Genomic DNA, 15,879 nt, shown 5'->3' with positions numbered 1-15,879 from the left:
ATTTGATAAGAGTTTATTTAACAGAATAATTGCCGTTACCATAATTTTATTAATATCAGCGGCTTGTCCCGGATTCGCACGTCTGGATATTTTATTTTAAACATTTTTTGTAGATATTGATATGTTATTTAATATTGTTAAACATTTTTTTGTTTAACAATATTTTGCATAGCGCATGAGTGATAGGCATTTTTTACACCTTAGGTAACATTACTGTAGTTTTAGTAGGGAACATACTTACATACAAAGTTTTTCTCTTTATTTTTATTTATTATAATTTGTGCAAACAAAAATACAATAATTATTTCAGTTTAAAGTTGTACCCCGGCAGTCCTTTAACTCCCAAACCTGTCACCATAAAAGTGCATCCAGCCGAAGGGGGCTGTTGCTTGTCGTCCACATTAATATTCGCTGACGTCACAAATAATACGTCATAGTTCGGGCCTCCAAAAATCACAGATGTTACTTGCAATGCAGGAATTGGGACTTTTTGTAGCAATGTTCCCGAGCGGGGATCCACTTTAATAACACACGACCCATTAAAGACTGCGATCCATAAGTTGCCGTCTGTATCGATGGTGGTGCCATCCGGGGCGCCTTCAACGCCGGCCTTCTTTAAGTCGAATATGTATTTCAAGTTTGCTGAAAAAAAGAGTGAATAATTTTGTAAGAAGCAACTGTTAGTGCATGCAGTATTTGTAATTGTTGGTACCACTTGATGACATCCTAACGATGGTAATTATCCAAACCCACCTTTCCTGATAATGCAGAAACAGATTAAAGTGACAATAATAGCTTCAAAATTCAATTGCAAAAATAAGCATTACCTATATATATCTGTTAATTGTTTTAATAAAATTATGCAACTCACAAATATCGCCAGTATCAATATTATAATCATATTTCCGTATCTTGTGTTCCAATGAATCTGTGTAGTACATAGCCTTTTCTTTAATGTCCCAAGCGAGCCCATTTGAAATTCCGATACCACTACATAATTTTTTGATGTTTCCATCGTTGTCGAGCCGGTAGAATGACCCTTTGCTTTCAGCAATTACGCCTGGAGGGTCATCCTGGCCCATTGTACCTTAAATTAGTAAAAATTTGCGTTTTAATATATGATATTTTTCGTTTGCTTTTATTGCGATTATTATTTTAACAAGAAATCTATCTAGTACCAAACATATTTTTTAAAAAACTGCAGTTTCTTTGTTACAGTTATGATTTTTTTATTAAGAATAAAAAAAGTAAAACGTATGTATAAACAAATAACCTTTGAAAGTTAACTGTTATCAGAATCTTATGTTTATTAGTGATACTTGAAATATTAATCTATACTAATTATGCTTTAGATTGTACTTACTGAATGATACAAGCTAAGTTGTTGAGAATAGGCATATTATTAAAAAAATTGAATTGCAATCGTGCTAAACTATTTTCAGCTGCAGTGAAACATTTACCAGCAAATATCCGGCCTCTGGGATCAGCCTTTCCGTCATTGATCCTTGTAGCATCAACATCTTGATCAACAGATCCAAGGACCTTAACGTCTTTTGTAACATCGGCTTTACCGTCCCATTCAATTATCTTAAATGTTTTTTCTACACCAACTATAAATTGGGTTTTACTTCCTTCCACCGGAACAACAAACCCAACTATGCCTCCATCTGGAATATTCTAATAACTTACTTTACGTATCTTGCGAGGGTTGAAACCTCTGGTGGTTAAAAGCATGAAAACACCACCGTATCATGCTTCTAAGGAGATGAATGTATGCCTTCGTTGTTCACCATAATTGGTAAAAAAATACTTTTTTAGTTGGATATATTTTATTTTATATTAGATTATAAACAAAATTGTTGTTTACTCTCTCGTGGCGTCTGTGACATCTTATAGTACAATTGTTTACTGTTTTATTATAGGAATGAGCTATTAATTGAACTGGCTATAAGATAGGTGAGATATATACGATTCAATGATATGGTCAATAATTTTATAAAATGATCCGTCATCCGGTCCGGCACACAGTTTCTGTATGTTTTTTTATTGGTTTGTTTTATGAATGAAGTTAAATGCTTAATATCACAGTCTTACCAATTTTAGCCTTAGTCCACTCGCCGGTGGACGGTATGTATTTCTGCAGGGAGCAGTCGAGAATGTCAACAAAGAACAAAGCCTGTTGTGATTCGTCCCAATGCGGGCCCTCTCCTAACACTAGAGGTTCAGAGATCTTCTTAACCTTAACCGACATTTTTAATATGCGAACAAAAAACGAGCTGTAGTGATATTATTAGGAGCACAAAATTATAACCTAGAGTGTAATGTACTAATAATGTATACACGAACAGTTCCGCACGATAACCTTAATTAAATGCGAATGTCGCGTGCTCATTGAATTTATTTATACCGGCCTAAACAACGTTGTATTTAACTGACATTCAGACAACAGTAGATAAAAACTGATACCAAAGGTAACCAAGTCATAAGTGGGTTGGTTAGTTTCAAGTGCATCGATACGAGCAAGGTCAAGAATCTTCAATTTGTCCTATCCATTTTCCACTTCAACTGCATGTAGGTACCAATAATCGTTTTTTATATAATTTTGCTATGCAATCGGTTAATGTCTAATGCATGTAGATGACTATATATCAAATGATATAATCTTTAGATTAATAATATATAAAATGTTTCTATATATTTTAAAGTACGAGTTGTAATTGGTAGGTGGCGAAATTTCCATTGAAGACATTTAACAGAATTTCTCTTCTATAAAAAATTACCATTATTCCCATATTCGTTATGGGTTAGTTACGTCTTATTCAAGAACAGTAACCTTAACCAGAACTTTAACCATTGGAGACAAGCTTTGAAACAAACCAAAATCGAAATCCTTAACGCTCAGTACACATTACTTATCAATCAACGTTAACTAATATTTTGTTAATATCTATTAATAAGAAAACACAATTTGAATAAAATAAAACAAGCAATAAAAAATCAGTAAACTTTATTCAAGGGAATTTGGAAAAAATACGATATTCCAGAGGCGGAATAACTTGCAGCTTTGAGCTCTGTATAACCACATCGTATACTTATGTTAGCACAACTACGCTATATTCACAACAAAATTTTGTAATCATACAATTACCGCGTCACTGTTTTCTCGATATGGACAATCATTTTGTTCTTAATGGCAGTCGCCAACTAAGTAATTGGCACATCTACGACTATTTCACTTTCATACTTTCGGTATTCTTACACAAAAATTAACATTAATTAACACCTAACATAAATTCTAACTCCTAATAATTTTAACACTAATACTGAGACATCGAAACTGACTTTATTCATTTAGACATTTATCACACTACACTTTTTTTTAATATTTTTTAAACTTTTTAACAACGAACTGTAAAACAAAATATCGGAATACTCTGAATATATTTATTATTGTGAATTCTTTGAAATCCGAATGAAAACTAATTGGGCGGAGTTTTTGCATACAACCACATCTATATTAGAGACTAATTACAACACTTACACACTGAGATTATAATAAGACCTTACATACGTTGTGAATTAGTAAAAACGTTAAATCAGTAAAAAATCTTGTCAAAAAAACTATCCTCTGCTTAAATGAACGATTTACTAATTCACAGTTTAATTTATACTTAACAATTAACTCTAAATAGACACATAACTATGGTTTGTTAAGAAGTAACAATCACTTTATTTGAATCGATATTTCAAAATAAACCGTCTTCTGTATTTGCTGACCTTGCACAAAAAAATATTTAAACAAAAACTATCTTCATAATAAAATATACTAAAAAAGTCTGTCACACGTAACTAAAAAATTTTGTGAGTTTATTTTGAGAGATCGATAATGTTAATACAGTATGTCGGTTTAAAATCGCAGCCTAAATATTGACGCCTTCACCATCGGTTTACTTCCAAATCACAGCCAAATCTTTTAAATCCTTCCAAAAATACGTTTTTATAAATTCACGGCGTTTTTTTATCTTATATTTTGGCAACGAATGTAGTGTATATTCAGTTTTACGTGAGGTTATGTTAATAATGTAGCAATAAATGCACTTTTATAAATGCTAAGACTAGGTATGTCATTAGGAAACTATTTTTGTTTTGTCAGGGGTCATAAAATAATTTAGTCTAGTAATAATATTAGCATGAATTTTGAGCTTTCATCCAAGTCTAACCTCGGGTTGTGTTATTTAACATTTAATTTGATCATCCTATAATACTTTGACCCCAAAAGTTTCACTTATCATCTACCCAAGCACCAAATCGTAAACCACGCTTCATGAGATCAAAAGGGAGATTCAAATAAAATTATTTTTACCGCTGTATGACGAATTAGAGCTGTCTAAAAATTCTGTAGATGGAGTTTAATACTTCTTTCATTAGTCATTTCTCGGAGATAGAATACATAGAGTTAGTTGAAATGTTTGGATGGAATCATTGGATAAAGTACTTACAGAAACACAATAAAATAAAAAGAAAGTGGAAGACGAAAAGTACAATATGAGGTAGAAAAAACAAACTTTTGTCACAAATCGCGCGTCAATAGAAAGCTTTTATTTCACGAAACAAGAAATGTAATTTTTTAGACAGCCCTAACTAAGGTTAGTTTAATCTATAACTCGGTTTAGGAACATATACAAAAATACCTAACTCCTGTCGCAATCTTACGCAGTTCGCATTTTGTCGAGTGTGTATTCATATCGACCTTATAAAGCCTACTCTGTCTTACCGTATAAAGGAATGGATACGACCTATCTAGGATGTATAATTTAGTTTATACAAAAATACCTCGAAACCCTGTCAACCCTGAATTTCGGAGCACCACTTGACATCAGGGATCTTAATATAAAAATATATATGTAAGACGTGTTACTAACGGATAAAATATATGAAAAAAAAAAAGATAACAATAAGCAATTTTAACATATTAAGTACTTGTGCGGTAAAGATTACTTAAATGTAATCCTATATGACTGCCAATAGATGGATGGAGTCTACTCAGATTGGATTCGTATAATACCACCTGGAGGTAATTATTTTCTCAAACACAAAACTTAGAAAAAAAATCTTACATTCGTATTTTTGATAAAAAATGAATTTAAATTGCCTCGTCAATTAATGGTACTTTTAAAGATTTGATATATTTATCGTTTTTAACCGGTTTCATTTCATGTAAAATATTTTACATACAGAAATTTAATATTTTAAATTTACGTTAATTTACTTTTCTGTTATTAAGAACGACCAGGTGGTTTTACAAAACCTTATCATTATTATTATTGACGGATTGACGTCTATTAAATTGTATCCTTTTGTATAGAAAGTTCCCTTCCTGCCTAAATAAATGCTGGAATTAATTAATTCCTATTGTTTTATTAAATTTACGAGAATTTATATTAAATTTGTGTCCGAATAAAAAAAAATACAAAATTCAAACACGACAAATCTTCGATGGACAATCGTTGTAAAGCGGGAACTCAATTTACAAGATTTTTTTTATAAAATCCGATCCAAAAGTGAGTATAAGAATTTGAAATTTAGTTAATTACTAACGAGTTGTATATAAAAAAATTATAAAATTTATAGCCAAGGGTCCGATATGTACATGGCAATTAAATGCAAACAATTAAAAGCACATTTCAATGGAAATGATATTTTAAGTTTTTAAGCTCGTTCGACCGTTTTTTCTGTCTCTGGTAGGTTTTATTATTTCCCCGGGAATCGAATAGGACAGATTATACACAGCGTAATCCACAAGACGCAATATGAATTACCATAAATAACGGACGTTTTTTAACAAATTTGGAAAAAATGTTCTAATATGCTTTTAATTGTTTGCCTATAAATTTTTAATTAGTACAAGTAGCCCCGACAATCGAACTAGTCTTGTAATTGAGCATTTTGTAGGTTGTCACACAATTGTGACGTTTGGATTTTGAAAAAATGGTCTTGTATTGTCAAATTCAGTCGCTTATGTAGCTACACACAGAACAGTAACTCAATTAAACGCCAGTTAATGCTAATTCTTAAAAGTACACATCGAAAGGAAATTCACCCAAATATACAAACGCCAATCATCAGTGGTGCTTTGTAATTGGCTCGGCTAGAGCTAAAGTCTATATTTATTTGAAATTTCTTTCTAAAAAGGTGTCATATAAGATCTAATATTTAAATAATCTGGAAATGAAAATTTCCTATTTTCAGTATTGAGGGTACTTCCATCACACATCTATGTATAAAGGCTAGGCAATAATTTTGTATATCTGGGCACCCGTGTAAATAAACAGGAGTTCTACCAAGGTCATTTGTGTTACAACTTAGCCTGCTAAAATTGTTACATTACTACAATATCCAATACAGGTAATATTTTAGACATTTAAGACATCAAACATCAAAATACGATTAATACAACTCTAATAACAATCCACATAGCAATATCGGTTAACCGGTCGTAATGGGGCGTTATTAATGGAGTTACTGTCTGCATTTATACTGTGGCGTCTACTTGTGTTCGTGCACGGGTGGGGGTGCGGCGGGATGCATCTGGGGGTAGGGCGGTGGAGCCCCGTACATGGGCTGGACGCTGAACTCCATGCCCTCCTCATACACGTAGCCCATGCCACCCATTCCGCCCATCATACCCATCATGCCTGAAAACTTATAACATTATATTTCCATTCGATGGTAAAACATAAATAATAGAAGATGTATGTCTTACTGGGATCGTCAATGTGGTAGTAGGGCACGGGGTAAATCGGCGGTGGGTATGGGGCGTAGGGGAAAGCCAGCAGTGGGGCCTCGGCACCACCAACTTCTTCGCCGACGAAACCCCCACGGGTTTCCACGTATGAGTTACGGCTGGAAATAACATCATGTATACAAAAATGTAAATGTTCTACATGCACTCCTTACTTAAGTACTCAATTGTTTCCAAGACATTTGTATTCTTTATTGTTTTTATTATATTTTGTTGTGTTTGTGATGAAAAGAGACAAAAGAATAAGGATGTTTAAACTAATTTAATTTTATAAATAAAGGGCCGTTCAAGTATTACATAATTTTACTGCAACTTATCCCCCGTCCCCCCTCTTGACAGCAAAAGTAAGCAAAGCTCTCAGAAATAATAGTACATAAACGTATTAATTTTTTATATAGACAATGTCTACACATTGTCTATATAAAAATATATACAAATAATGTGTGAAAAAAGTGAATAATTACTGTTGACGTAACACTTAAGAGGCCCCTAAGGAGGAAACAGTCAAAGTCATTAAATATAACGTTAAACTTGATTACTGAATTTGGTTGCCTTGGTTCACGTTTCTTTCCATAGGGATAAATCTCTATAGATTCTTAAAATGCGTAGTCGCTGTATACAGATTATATTTGATCATTTTGGGTTGGTCGGTTGACAGACGTTGAAAAATTAAAAAAAAAATCTAATAAACTCATGGTAAACAAGGCGTAATACGATTTTCAAAGAAAAATCCAAGCCAAGCAAGCAAGTATTTTAAGACAGTTAATTCAAACTAAGCTACAACATACACTTACATCTCAATGCTACGGGATTTATGATCCGTGGTTTTTCCCTCACTTTAACATCTTATATCTCTCCTTTAAAGCGAAGGCACCCAAACAGAAGCCCATGACAATTATGCGTGGCTGCTTTGGTGGAATATACCATCAAAGGTTCAAATTTGAATGGAGTGGTTTGTACGTTATAGCTTTCCTCGTCTTTTCCTCAAAAATTTATCAGCTCTCTGATGAAATCATTACTCTATATACAATGGCGACACCCCGAAATCTGGAAGTTTCTTAAAACTTTGGGAGTTGGCAAATCGGCAACCAATGCAAATTATTTAAATGTTAACTTTCACTTAAATTCTTCTACTGCCCACAACACGTATTCTCTTAGACTCTTAATAATCGGGCATCTCTTCGAACGCGAAGTGTAGAGTAGCATTCTACCCATCATGTTGAATACTGTTGGCTGTGCCAACTGTTATTTACTTGAATAAGTAAGAATAAGTCAACTTTGACTCATCTCTTCAATTACGGTGAAATATCCATGTAACAGCACGATTGAGTGTCGATTGATTAGGCTTTGGTTGGTTTAGCTTGTTTTCCATACAGTGAAACTTCTATATAACATAACACCCATCCTCAATAACGACAAATAAATAAAAAAAGTACTTTTTAAGTTGCCGAAATTAGTTAAAACTGTGTACGTTGTTTTTATCGCTTTATTGTCCTAGCCCGTAATATACTAGAGTATCGTTTTCATACGTTTCAAACTTTCTAACAAATCTGTTCTTTTGTCGTTGCCATCAACGTGCTTTATCACGGAGATGACTTAATATCGTAAGATATTAAAAAAAACCAATTTCTGGTGCAGCAAAAGACGTCAGGCAAAAATAACAGAAGCAATAGCGTTAAAATAAGAATTGTGTTTTAGGTAATCACTAACAGTAGTCTGAAATAAACTTTTTCTTTTTCTAATACAGATATTTCTTCTTAACATTAAACGACGACGTCCCTTGAGTGTAGTTATATAAAGTTTACACTGTTCGGTTACTACTGCAACTGTCCTACTTCTCAAATGGATAGTTTAGTTATTCCTATTCCCACATGGCCCGATCCCATTAACGTTTTTATCAGCTCATATCCTCTAAGGGATGGATGGCAATTCACTATTCTCACTCTGCTTGACATCAGCAATGATTTCAATACTATGGACTTTGAAATACTGTTTGGGTTGCTTTGCTCCATATAACTATCTCCGGCTTCTCTGGTTTGATGGCTTTCTTTACTGTCGTCGCCGGCCTATTAAAATAAATGATTTTTCTCTGGAAAAATGTATCCGCTGGGCTACTTTCTTCGGTCAAAACCAACACCGAGCTGCTTGGACGTGACTTTTTTAATTCTTGTACTTTTTATTCCTATATATTGTAGTTCATGAACCGTGAGATAATTTTTTTTTATTTTGGGTAAAGTTTGGGAATTCTATCATTTTATTTTTGTTGGTTTGGCTTTACCCTATATTTTTTTTGTTATATCTTACTTGAAGTTGCCTGGAAGAGATCGCTTGTTAGCGATATAGCCGCATCCCATATAAGTTTTATGTTATTTGTTTTTATTTTAATAAAAAAAAAGTATAACATAACACATTTTGACTCTAAAAAACTATTATTACTAATTTTGAAATAAATAATTTAAAATATTACCGGTTGTTCTGTCCCTTGTTATTCATGTGTCCCTGGTTATTGTGTCCCTTGTTTTGGTTGTGGCTTTGGTTATTATCTTGGTTGTTACCACGTTTGAATCTATAATTTATTTTTATTTAATTTAATTTAAATATTTTTTTTTTTAAATAAGCTACAATACAGATTACTCCAATGCGGCAACTATAACATTTACATTGCATACAAAATAATACATACACAGTAACAAACAACACTAAATTAAACAGTATTAGATTAAAATATTTACAAAAAAATACTATTTCTTACAGCATAGGAACTGACATGAAGCAGACCTTTTGTCCATTCACTCATCGGACAATTAAAAAGTCTGTTAATTTTTGAAATTCATGAATTATTTCCATACATTGTTGTGCGTTCCGCCGAGAGGTTAGTTTTCGCTTAGAGTAGGAAAATGCAAACTAGTGTCTCTGTGCACCAATGGAAATCTTTCTATGTGTGCAATTACCATTTACTTCTACGGTGAAGGCAAACATTGTTAGGAAATATGTCTCAAACTTTAGCAATCAACGACATCAGACAGAATGCTGATCAAATACTTGTCTATGAAATAAAAAATGATCAAAGAAACCGATGCAATCTGAGGCCAAGGGCCATTTAGGGTTGTAATGCTTCAGGTTCTTTATTACAGTACCCGGCCATTTATAAGTCGCATCGTGCTTTAGAAAGAGATACTCGGCTAGCTTCGGCTTTGTATAGCGCCGTCTCTGTCACCGGACTGTTAGTGTTTCGTGTGACAGAGATGACGCTCTACAACGCCGAAGGTAGCCGAAGCTAGCCGAGTATCTCTTTTTAAAGCACGATGCGACTTATAAATGGCCGGGTACTGTAATAATATATTACTCAACTAATGATTTGCGTGTTTAAAATGTAAGTTATCTGTAGGCTAAATGAAAATGTATTATACCTTGGTCCCAAGAGGGGTCTCTGGGCATTATTGCCCTTGCCCTGAATGTTGGTGTTCTTGTCTTGTTTATGCTTGTTATGATTGGGGTCACCATGGGGAGGACGGTCTTGCACTGCCAACTGTTGCATGTCCTGGAAAACGTATTTTTGTATTAAACTATCTGTTATTTTGTACGTGGCAACGACAGGGGACGGATAGCCATCTTTAACGATTTAAAGGATGGTTAATTTTTCCTAAAAAGAAAATGACAAAAAATGTTAGTGTGGGATATCCATAGGCGATATACATGTAACATCCCGGAGTTTTCTGTTGACCTTTTCATGTGTATAATACTTAGTACATTGGTTTCATCTCTTAGGGTTCAGCCTGCGTATGCAATGTTAGCGGAAAAAATATTATTACATATTTACATCACATTAGAAAACTTAAAGTAAAGTAAAGTAGAAACAGTATTACTCCATTATTTAATCGGTTTTAATATAATTATAAACCTTCCTCTTCAATAACTCTATCTATTAAAAAACCGCATCAAGCCGCGACCGCAAAAAGAATTAAGCATACTTAGGGATATCGGAACAGAGAAAGTTACTTTGTTTTATACTATGAAATGATTTGACTTCTGATTCTCCTGTAGTGACCACCTTTTTGTTTGCTAATAAAGAAACAATACTCATTCTCTTACCTGAGCGAGAGTAGAAGGCGAGTAGTGCCTCGGCGGAGGGTGCATGGGGTGCGGGGGATGCGGGGGCGGCGGCAAGGGAGGCCCGTAAGCTGCCCACATGCACTCCACGCCCAGGTTGAAGAAGTACCGCAGTGTTGCTATGTCTGCGGAAATACAGGCTGATGTATACGCACGATATTATTGAGGCTCATTTTAGGGGCAGAGAAGAGCCCATAGGCTGAAACTCTTAAAATACATTTTTATTATTGCTATTCTACAAAAGCAATTCACAAGTAAATATAAGTACATATTACAATGTATTTAAATCCGAGTATAATATTTTGAAAATCAACCACACCATAATATCACTTACCATTCATAGGCAGATCAGAACCATTGGCTTGCACGCTCTTGAAGACATGGGGGTTCACTCCAGGGGGCAACGGCGGAGGCGGGTGGGGCACGTTTATACCCATGCCACCCATCGGCATTCCGGGGGCCAACGGTTGGGGGGGCGAATGGGGCGAGCACCAGACGACCGACTTCATACCGCACATATATTGTCCACAGTTGTACGGCACGTTTGCTGGCATCGTAGTCCCCAATGGTGGGCCTGAACCCGGGTTCACACCTATCGAAAGCTTACTGCTTAGAAATAGACCCATAACAAATACTTATAACACTTAAGTAATGATATATCCATTACTTAATCACTACATTAGGCTTATAATTATAATTTGTTACGTTCATAATTGCTAAAGGAATTGTTCATACAAAATAATCACAAAGAATATATTTTTTTCCACACTTAGACGTTTAGGTAGGTATGAATCGTCGTACATTGCTTAGTTGAACTAACATGATAAAATTATTAACTAAATTTCTATAATATAAAATAATACTATTGATGTAACGAAAATATATTTAAAATTCATATTTTGATAATAATTGTGATGAATTTTTTAATGTTAGATGCATATTTACCAGAATAAGTGGTTAGTGAGTTAGTGGTTGCAGGCGTGGAAGCTCGCACAGACACAGGCGTTGGCGTCGCCTGGTTTCCCATATCACCTGCGCCTCCTGCCTAGAAATGAACATAATTATTTGCTTAAATTGTTAAAGAACAATTATTATAGCTACAAACACCAAACTGTTGCTATTTTTTGAAACGCTTGTGTCACTGTGTTGTTAGTGATTATTTTTAGTAGTAAATGTACATACAAATATACAATTCCTGACCTTAGTTTTAATAGTGAAGCAATAAATATTTAAAAAAATTAACAATGTGTCTGTGACTAAAGGGACTATGGGGCAATAATTTTAAGACATCTATAGAACCTATAGAATATTCATAGAACAAACAATAACCATCAGGTTGTTTTAGGCAGTAGCATTGACCTAACTACTAAGATAAGACAACAACTTATAAATAAATAATTTTAATTGGCTGAAAGTAAGGAGGTAATATCTATCCAGATTGGAATTTTCTTTTATTGATATATTATACAATAAAGTTGTTTGTAGAATCTATGGAACTACTGAGCCTATTTGTAAACTAATCAGTAAAAACCTATATTATATAATACCTAGGTGACATATGCGACTAATTAATATTTATATTTGCGACGCAAAGAACCAACAACAGAATACATAATAACTAACCTGATTGTGGATGTCTGGTGATGAACCATTGGCCTCCTGTGGCGGAGCACCCGCCGCCCGAATGTCCACCATTAGGGGAACCGTTTCAATTTCAACCTAAAAATATTATTATTCTTCATTATAGAATTTTAAAGAATAATCCACAACTGCAACCTAAATCTAATTATAGGCGGATACTACTCCCAATAAATTACCTACCTTATTTTAGCTTACATACTAAACAAACTAATATGTACTTACTGTAAGATATAACAGAATATATTAAGTGTATGTATTACTACTTACTGGCTATAAGTCAATCTAGTAAGGCTACTAATTATAATATACAAATCTGTAAAGCTATTTTAAGGAATCCTGTTTTTACAATACTTTACACTCTTGGTAAATTTGTACTAGCTTAATACACTAGCTACAGCTTAAACAAACAGCTACGATATGGTTTCAAGCTCAATAAGCATTCCACTTGTTGCTCAAGAAGATTAAAATTATACTAATATTTTTAAAGAATCTCTTAATTTTTTTCTCAATTAAAAATAAAGTATAAGATGATCGAAAAAATTTATTGAATTGAAAACTTAAAAAAACATCTGTAAGGCGATACAAACAAGTGTGATGCTTACACTATAGGTACTACTTCCTAACTACGCACTAACTGGCATTGGTTGGAAGTTACAGATATCCGAATGTTGATAAGGAGGATAATTATAAGCTTCATATGTAATTTCAGCTTTTTCTTCAGTCCAATCTAACTTTGTTTCTTTTTCAGACATTCTTGTATCATCATTTCTCGATTTCTTGCTTGATTTGATACCTTGTTTTCGTATGACAGTGCCTATTCAATTATAGCAATTACTCATGGACATTTTAAATAAATTCAAGATTTTGAAATTAAGATTTTTAAGAAATTTTAAACTTTAAAAAATTGAAGCCACACACCTATTTGCTGTAGCATTTGACTCAGATTGAGAAGCTGCGAGTTTGCTCGAGAATATCTATATGGGGGTGCCCAAGGCTTAATCTCATCCATTGGAAGCGGTTCTAACTGTTCATAATTCACCAATCTCTTTTCTCCTAACTCTTCAATAAATACAAGACATGGACCACCATCTTGCCCCATTTCTTGTATATGACAATGATAGGGAACATCCTGGTCTACTTCCAATTTACACAAGCATTTAACACCTACTTGCAATGTCGTCCCATCTGAATATCTAGCACCAAAACGCAACTCTGTAAACACATTTCATCTAAATATATAATATATTTAATATTATTCCACAATCAAACTTTTAGTACCTCTTCTTAGTTCACTCCACACATCAAACTCAATGTTTCGATATATATCTGGGTCCAAAGCTTTAGCTACTTTATATGGAAATGGTGTTATACCATTATCAAGAAGCACTTTAGCACTGTTGACATTTAAACAGTTCAAACAAACATTCTCAAGCTGTATAAGGCTTCTATTGAACACAAAAATGCTCAGAGACTCCTTTAGTAAGGAAGCTTTCTCAATATCATTAGTGTGATGTTTGCATTTTAGAGATAATGCATTACTATTGTTATCTTTGGCATTTGTTTCTTCGATAAAAATTTTGGCTCTTTCTTTTTGTTTTTTGTGTTCCACATCTGGCATCATGTATTCAATGTGATTAGTTGTAACTTTCTCATGAAGCATTTTATCAACAGCATAGTAGAGGTCCTCCAAGTGATAGACTCGGTCATACAGGAGCTCATATATTAAAGCTATGTGAAAAAATTTATAAGCATTGAGGAAATATACATAAAAACAATTTAAATAAATTGATCTTACCAAACATCAATAGCGCTGTATGCAATAAAGAATACAAAAATCTTTTAGTGTATTATTGTCAATTGTAAGAATAAATAAAAAAACTCAACATATTATATTAGAAATAAAACTTACATTGGCAGAATGCAGAATTATTTATAAATTCTTTTCTATAAAGAGCATCAAAATGTTTAGTGTCAGGAGAATAAAAAAGATATATGGTTTTGCCATAACCATTACAGATGTTAGTTTGCGGGCCTTTATTTGCTTCAAGAATGGTAAAATCTCGTCTGTAACATGTACAGTGATGATAAATGTTAAGTTATTATTATTAAATAACTATGACAGCTAATGCAATTTCCTTACCTATACAAATGACTCATAGCTGATAACTCAACAATACCACCCCATGCAGATGCATTGGACATTTCTTTAAGGTAATTCTCAAAAGAACAACTTAATGACTACAACATAAAAAATATTATGTAAGGACGAAGTAAAAGAAAAAGTAATAAACGTAAATAAAAATAAAGGTATGTACCCCTTCAAATAGGTGCCGATTAGAGGACATAAACTCGATACATTGTAGCCTAACTTTTTGATAATAATGTTGGGTGTTAAAAATGTTTTCAGAAACTGCTCTAAATAGACAACTAGAGTCTCTAGCTGTGTGTTTTCGATAGAAATCCATATCGTCAAGCCAACGGTCAGGCTCAGACGAGCGTTTTTGAATTTTCCAAGGGCCGCGACATCGAATCGGAGAGGGCGACATTGGTTTACAATGCTAATTATCTGCAGGTAAACAAACAAATGACGACGATAATAACACATGAAACTTATCGTCGTAGCACATAACCGTAATCACATACTTATCGATTTTTGAAAATAATTAAAACATCAACTTATTTTAAAACCATATCGTAGCGTTGCCTTATGTGTAATTAAATGCTAATGGTTGTTTTGATGTCTAAATAATACGTGCGTAAGAAAGATATAACAAAATGTTTTAATAAATAAAACTTACCGAATAGATAAATTTCGACAATAAGCATCAGTGCTTGACTGAAGTAGGTATCGAAAATGTTCTATTTTGCGTTGCGTGAAAAAATTGCACGTGCCATTTGCCAAAAGCAACCGTCAATGGTCGGCGGGAATAAAAATCAAAACATCATAGAGTTCTCTAAATCTTCTCTATGGTCCTTGGTCGAGAAATTTTTCAATTTTCTGCAGTGATGTTGCCATTTTCTTCGCAAATATATATTTTTTGGGATTATACTTAATTTTAATAAATATTTAAGTTCATTTGGATATATTTATATAGTTGGTGAAAAAATATATTTTTGCCTCATAACGAAATTCGCTCATTCATAACAAATTTTAGTCACAATGTGATATAAGAATACTAATGCATATAGAGTCCGCGCCACCACTCATTGCCGATGGACGCGGCGCTAGTGCGGTGTACTAAGATGTTGCTAGTGCTAGACGTATTTTTCCCCAACATAACATAAATAAGGCATAGATAAAAATTAACATTTATAAAAAAAATTAT

General features: G+C 33.5%; 2 protein-coding genes across 2 annotated transcripts; both read right to left on the bottom strand.

Annotated features, from left to right (window-relative positions):
- Positions 1-249: 249 nt before the first annotated feature.
- On the bottom strand, positions 250-2,414 carry LOC110999689 (regucalcin-like). The gene is made up of 4 exons (XM_022268878.2): positions 2,095-2,414; positions 1,461-1,667; positions 872-1,087; positions 250-642 (listed from the first exon to the last, which is right to left on the bottom strand). The coding sequence occupies exons 1-4, from the start codon at positions 2,249-2,251 to the stop codon at positions 302-304; spliced, it is 921 nt and encodes a 306-aa protein (XP_022124570.2). The 5' UTR covers positions 2,252-2,414; the 3' UTR covers positions 250-301.
- A 576-nt stretch (positions 2,415-2,990) lies between these two features.
- LOC110999713 (protein ovarian tumor locus) lies at positions 2,991-15,609 on the bottom strand. The gene is made up of 15 exons (XM_022268912.2): positions 15,352-15,609; positions 14,869-15,119; positions 14,694-14,791; positions 14,463-14,617; positions 13,832-14,281; positions 13,472-13,765; positions 13,189-13,367; positions 12,536-12,631; positions 11,858-11,957; positions 11,247-11,504; positions 10,895-11,037; positions 10,213-10,343; positions 9,270-9,368; positions 6,764-6,903; positions 2,991-6,695 (listed from the first exon to the last, which is right to left on the bottom strand). The coding sequence occupies exons 2-15, from the start codon at positions 15,097-15,099 to the stop codon at positions 6,547-6,549; spliced, it is 2,523 nt and encodes an 840-aa protein (XP_022124604.1). The 5' UTR covers positions 15,100-15,119; positions 15,352-15,609; the 3' UTR covers positions 2,991-6,546.
- Positions 15,610-15,879: the final 270 nt, after the last annotated feature.

The sequence above is a fragment of the Pieris rapae genome, chromosome 9, assembly GCF_905147795.1.
Source record: "Pieris rapae chromosome 9, ilPieRapa1.1, whole genome shotgun sequence".
In the NCBI taxonomy this organism is placed as follows: domain Eukaryota; kingdom Metazoa; phylum Arthropoda; class Insecta; order Lepidoptera; family Pieridae; genus Pieris; species Pieris rapae.
The sequence above is the reverse complement of the archived record's forward strand: the minus strand, read 5'-3'. Positions and strand labels throughout refer to the sequence as shown.